This window comes from Aegilops tauschii, chromosome 3 (genome assembly GCF_002575655.3).
Source record: "Aegilops tauschii subsp. strangulata cultivar AL8/78 chromosome 3, Aet v6.0, whole genome shotgun sequence".
Classification (NCBI taxonomy): Eukaryota; Viridiplantae; Streptophyta; class Magnoliopsida; order Poales; family Poaceae; genus Aegilops; species Aegilops tauschii.
The window spans coordinates 92,840,995-92,846,308 of NC_053037.3; the positions used below are offsets into that span (position 1 = coordinate 92,840,995).

The window sequence follows — 5,314 nt, forward strand, 5'->3', positions numbered from 1 at the left end:
TATAATTGCATAAAAAACCAAATATTAATTTAATTACATTAATGTTGTTTTTAAAAAATGTTACAAACACTTTTTAATTCAATGAGTATTTTTATAAGTACATAGCATATTAAAATTCATCAAACAGTTTTTAAATTACAAGAATTTTTCAAATGGTTCAAACACTTGTTAAACCACGTGAACCTTTTTAATGTTTCAAACTGTTTTTGCAAAATGTTTCAAAGGCCCTTTATAATTTCATGAATATTTTTCTATTTGTGTAAACACTTTTTTGTATCTAACACTTTTTAAATTACATGATTTTTTTAAATGTCTTCAATATTTTTAAAATTACATGAAACACAGCATGCTCGGCAAGAACATTCCATCTTTTTTTTCTTTTGGACAAAAGAACATTCCATCTCGGTGGACCGGCAACGCATGCAGCTACATGGGCCGGTGGGCAACCAGCTTTCCGAGATTTGGTAGGCCCAAGGTTTCTTACTCCTCCACCAGCGGAGCCAGCCACCACCACACCCCTCCCACTCCATTCCGGCCAAAACCCTCGCCTCCGGTCGCCGCCATGGCCGCGAGCGTCGAGCAAGTCCTTGGGTGGTTCCCCGGCATCGACGCCATCGCCAGGATTAGGGATGCCTCCCTCTCCGCTGTCCCGGGCTACGCCAGCGAGGACCGCATCAGCGCCCTCCAAGACCACCTCCTCCGCGACATCGTGTCCCGCCTCCCCGTCAAGGACGCCGCCCGCACGGCCGCGCTCGCCTCCCGCTGGCGCCAGCTCTGGCGCTCCACGCCGCTCGTCATGTACGACGCCCACCTCCTCCCAGCCGGCGACCCCGCGCGCGTCGCCGCCGTCGCCCGCATCCTCGCCGACCACCCGGGCCCCTTCCGCACCGTCAGCATCACCTGCTGCAATTTCGCGTCGCACGAGCGTGAGCTCGCCGAGTGGCCGCGCCTCCTCGCCGCCAAGGGCGTCCAGGACCTCGTCCTCGTCAACAAGCCCGCCGACGACGAACGCCTCCCCGACGTCCCCGCCGACATCCTCCGCTGCGCCTCGCTCCGGCGCCTCTTCCTGGGATTCTGGACGTTCCCGGACACCGGCGTCAGCCCACCCGGTGGAGGCGCAGACGGATTTCCACACCTCCGGGAGCTCAGCTTGCTCGCCTCCAGCCCCGTTCTCGACACCCTCGCGCTCGTCCTCAGCCCAACCTGCGAGCGCGTCCACCTCCGCAGCCAAAGCCTCAAGTGCGTGCTCCTCTGGGAGTGCTTCGTGAAGGAGGTCCTCGTCATGGACTCCCCGCTCCTGGAGCGGCTCATTATGTGGAAAACCATTGATGGTGAAGACGACCCGGTGGCTGTGAGGGTCAGCATTGCTGACGCGCCGAAGCTGCGGGTGCTGGGTTACTTGGAGCCGAGAGTTCACCAGCTGCAGATTGGTGAGAATGTCATCAAGGTACTACCTTTCAATGCATCTCACTTTCAGTAATGGCATTCCATATTCCAATCTGTATCCACATTTTGAAATACTAGAAGGAGCATGGCCTCTTCATTATGCGATGCACATAGCAAAACATTTCTCTCGGTGTGTCAACTGATGTGTGAATCTTGTATTTGATCATTGTACCGACGTAATGAAGTATGATCTCTCTTTCTTTTGGTGGATTGCATTGCAGCCTGATACAATGGTGAGCCCAAGCACCGTGTTTCCAAGCGTCAAGACATTGGCCTTGAAGGTGAACTTTGGTGTCTTTGAGGAGGTCAAGATGCTGGCCTGTGTCCTCAGATGCTTTCCCGAAGTTGACAGGCTGCACATCGAGGTGACTTCTTTGTACCCTCCTGTACTGCACATTCCTTCAGTCAGCCGTTCGGCATTCATATCATAGATTATCTGTCACCGAGGTGATTAAACTACTGTCCACTTTTACCATTTTGCAGTCTGTCACGGCCAATGAACCCACTGAATTGCACCATGCTGAGTTCTGGCAAGAGGTCCATCCTATCGAATGTGTGAAGTCACACGTCAAGAAGGTGGTTATCCATGAATTCCGCGGAAAACAAAGCGAAAATGAATTCCTCGAGTTTGTTAGCAGCAGTGCAGAGAAGCTGCGGTCTTTGCTTGTTGTGATTACCCAAGAAATGTTTGCGTCGGCATGGGATTTCTCAATTTCATTGCCAAATGAGGTGAATGAGGTGATTGTCAAAGCAGGGGCTCTAACGCGTGGAGCATGGGCCTGCGAGGACTGTCAACTGGTGGTGGCGGGTCCTAAAGTGTTGGATGGTTGGAACTTCCGCAGAGCGTCTGATCCCTGTGTTAAGGACCCTTTCCGCTGATGCACTTGAAGAAGCAGAGCACTCCTTCAGGTACCATGAGCAGCTGCAAGTGTTCAAGTTAGCTGAAACTGATGTTTAATTTGACATGTTATGCACTGTGTGTGATCAACATTGATCTGTCTTTGATGCTGATAGAAGTAAAAGACATGCAGTTAGTTACATCTTGAGACTTTATATTGCTTTTACTATCCTAGTATCATTTTTCTTTGTAGCGCTCCTTTTTCTGTTTCATCCAGCACTAGCTAGGCAGCATTCCATGGCTTGCGGATATCATATATGTGCCGACCACCTCTGCCAATTCAACCCAGAGTATACAATACTCTAGCCAGTGTGATGAATTAGCCCCTGGATCATGCTTGGTTTGATGTGCTGATGATGCTAGTGATGAGCAATAGCAGCATATATTCGCCTCAGAAAAGAATCTGCAGCAGTACATAACACGTGCCTTGACCTTGAGCTTGAGGGCCATATTCAGAAGAAGAAAACAAGGTTGAGGAGATGCCTTTGACGATCATGTTTTCACTCAATAAATTACACACATCAGTAGTGTTCAAGTTTGTAATTCTACCGATGTTGTAAATAATTCAGTCTAATAGTTTTGCCTCAATGATTGCTTCATGTCAACTCAGTGTGCAGCCACGCCTTGTAAGCATCCTAATCCTCACCAGTGTCTATGTATGTGCCTGTCACCATCGTCTGACCCTTATCCCAGAAATTTTGCTGCATTTTCCAACCAGTGGATATGCATGCTATTTAGCTTTGCACATATCCATCACTCTCCTGCACCCTCAGCCCTCATTGCACATCCATAAAACCCACCTAGAGACAAACCCAGAAGAAGGGCAGGGAATATTACATCCATGGCTGGGCTGCAGAGGTCTTCACTGACATTCAGGAGGTCAGGATCATCAGGCATGGTCTGGGGCGAGAGGCTCATGTCGGATGAACATAGCCAGTGGACCTCAGGGGAACCAGAGTTCAGGGAGCTACGGCACTCCCGCAGCGTTGGGTCCGTCGGGGCGCAGCACAGGCGCAACGATGGCACCGAGCGAGGCAGCCAGGCGTTCCGGACACGGCGCGTAGCCCTGGCCATGGATCCACCATCGCCCAAGGTTCCTGGCTGCATCTTCTGTGGGATTTTCAGGAAGACAGCACCTTCACAGCCATCTAAGGCCAGAAGGTACCACTAGAGTGATCTGTGTATTCATCGACCATATGTGTGAGTGGGTTACCTGGTTCTGGAGCTTGTGAAGTTTAGGTCCATCGAGTATATACATGCTACTCCCTCCGTTCCATATTAAGTGTCACTGATTCAGTACAACACTTGATTCTAAAGCTGCCCACCTCTGTACTTGTATCTGTGGCTGGTATCCCCAGTTTTATTTTCTGCTTTTTAGTTGTAATTTCCTGGCTGGTTGATGGCTTTGTTAATTCAAAGCCGGGCTCTGTCTCGAGCCTTCGTTCTAAAAAGAAGTTCAACACTTGATATGGAATTGAGGGAGCAGCACTCAGTGATTTTGTATGCAGTTTGGATAAGTTTGAGCATATCTGTTTATTAAGGTGTTATGCATATTTTGCTGATTTCTCTACCACTTGATAGTTTGCTGATGCAACTGTTTTCTTGAGTGACCGCCTCGTCTAGCTTGGGGTACATGATAGAAATTGTGCATCTCTGCTGCAGCACATATCTAAGCCGCTGTGCATGAACATGATGTTTTCATTTGGTTCTGTATCTGGATCGTCTAAAGGTGACTATTTGTAAATGTTGTCCGTGTATTTGTCTTGTTTGGAGGTCACTATATCCGTATGGTGCACATCCATGAGCCAATGTATGAATCGACCTACATTTACGATGTGAGGAGGTATTTCATGAATTTGATTGGTTCTTATTATATCTCATTTTTTTAATCTTTTCCATATGATCAATTAACTGAATTTTCATCTCATAAAATTCAACTGATTTTTTTTTTCTGAACTGTCTGCACTTTTTTTCGGCTGGGCAAGCGCTGTGCTGCTTAAGATGGGATTCTAGGTTGAGAATTGTTACCAAAGAGAAGTCGTTGAGAATTTGAGTGATGTGAACACTGATTACGTAGGTAAAGTGGGTCTAATTGTTGATTATGAAGGAGGCAAGGTGATGCCTAGACTGCGAGTAGGTTTAGCGGTTCTGGTGGTTTGCCTAAACAGTGATTGCAATGAGCAATTATGATCCATACCTAAGTACGTACAAATCTGGAGGATGTTTCCCAAGTTCAGAAGTTTGTTATGGATGCTTTAGCAGCCTGCTATAGAGCTATTCTTGTGGCTTGGAGATGCAGAAAAAACGTCAGTATTTGCTTAATTCTTTATTATGACAATCTTGCTATAGTCATGCTGGTGGTTCAAAAATATGGTTCGGTTGGCTAGCGGCTTAACTTGGAAAAATCCTGAAAGTCATGCTGGTAATTCTTGGCCCTAGGCAGATTTGACGTCAATTAATAGAGTATATGTGCCCATAATTGAAGAAAAAGACTGGTATGTGCACTAATAAAGCTTATCCATGAGTGGTATCCGGGTGGACAAGTTGACCTGATGCACTTCACATTTGGTTGGAGTGCTGTGGCTTGTTACGTGTACTCATTTGCTTTCAGCACGAAGCTGTATGGACGTATGGTCATCTCCAGGTTCAAGTTTCTAGTACTACTGAAACTTCAGATAATTCTAGAATTTTATGACAGCCTTTTGGTAATGAGGTCATAGATTGAAAAGGAAAAGAGGGGAGATTCCCAGTGTCTTGTCTTAACAGTTGCTGATTTGCAAGCACTTAGCTGGGACGCCCATATATTAAATGGAAGAAACAAAATTTGAGCAAAGACTAGATGAACGTGCTATGATTGCTTTGCTTTTGTGTAGGTTCCTGTCACTATCCTTTGACCTTCATGCCACCCCTAGAGCTTTCTGGCACTTACTGTCGTCTACATTCTAGTTGCATGAAAAGACAGGCACTGGC

At 47.0% G+C, this 5,314-nt stretch overlaps 2 protein-coding genes across 2 annotated transcripts; both read left to right on the forward strand.

Annotated features, from left to right (window-relative positions):
- The first annotated feature begins 500 nt into the window (after nucleotides 1-500).
- LOC109769129 (F-box/FBD/LRR-repeat protein At5g56420) lies at nucleotides 501-3,805 on the forward strand. Its single transcript, XM_020327873.4, has 3 exons — nucleotides 501-1,447; nucleotides 1,668-1,811; nucleotides 1,930-3,805. The coding sequence occupies exons 1-3, from the start codon at nucleotides 563-565 to the stop codon at nucleotides 2,323-2,325; spliced, it is 1,425 nt and encodes a 474-aa protein (XP_020183462.1). The 5' UTR covers nucleotides 501-562; the 3' UTR covers nucleotides 2,326-3,805.
- On the forward strand, nucleotides 3,097-3,906 carry LOC109769120 (MAPK kinase substrate protein At1g80180). Its single transcript, XM_020327862.4, has one exon. The coding sequence runs from the start codon at nucleotides 3,186-3,188 to the stop codon at nucleotides 3,513-3,515; it is 330 nt and encodes a 109-aa protein (XP_020183451.1). The 5' UTR covers nucleotides 3,097-3,185; the 3' UTR covers nucleotides 3,516-3,906.
- The last annotated feature ends 1,408 nt before the right edge of the window (nucleotides 3,907-5,314 follow it).

Bases quoted from the DNA above. Each gene is read 5' to 3' on its own strand.
- LOC109769129 (XM_020327873.4), top strand. From the start codon at position 563: ATGGCCGCGAGCGTCGAGCAAGTCCTTGGGTGGTTCCCCGGCATCGAC. The intron at 1,448-1,667 runs GTACTACCTTTC...ATTGCATTGCAG, and splicing joins TTGGTGAGAATGTCATCAAG to CCTGATACAATGGTGAGCCC. The intron at 1,812-1,929 runs GTGACTTCTTTG...ACCATTTTGCAG, and splicing joins TTGACAGGCTGCACATCGAG to TCTGTCACGGCCAATGAACC.
- LOC109769120 (XM_020327862.4), top strand. From the start codon at position 3,186: ATGGCTGGGCTGCAGAGGTCTTCACTGACATTCAGGAGGTCAGGATCA.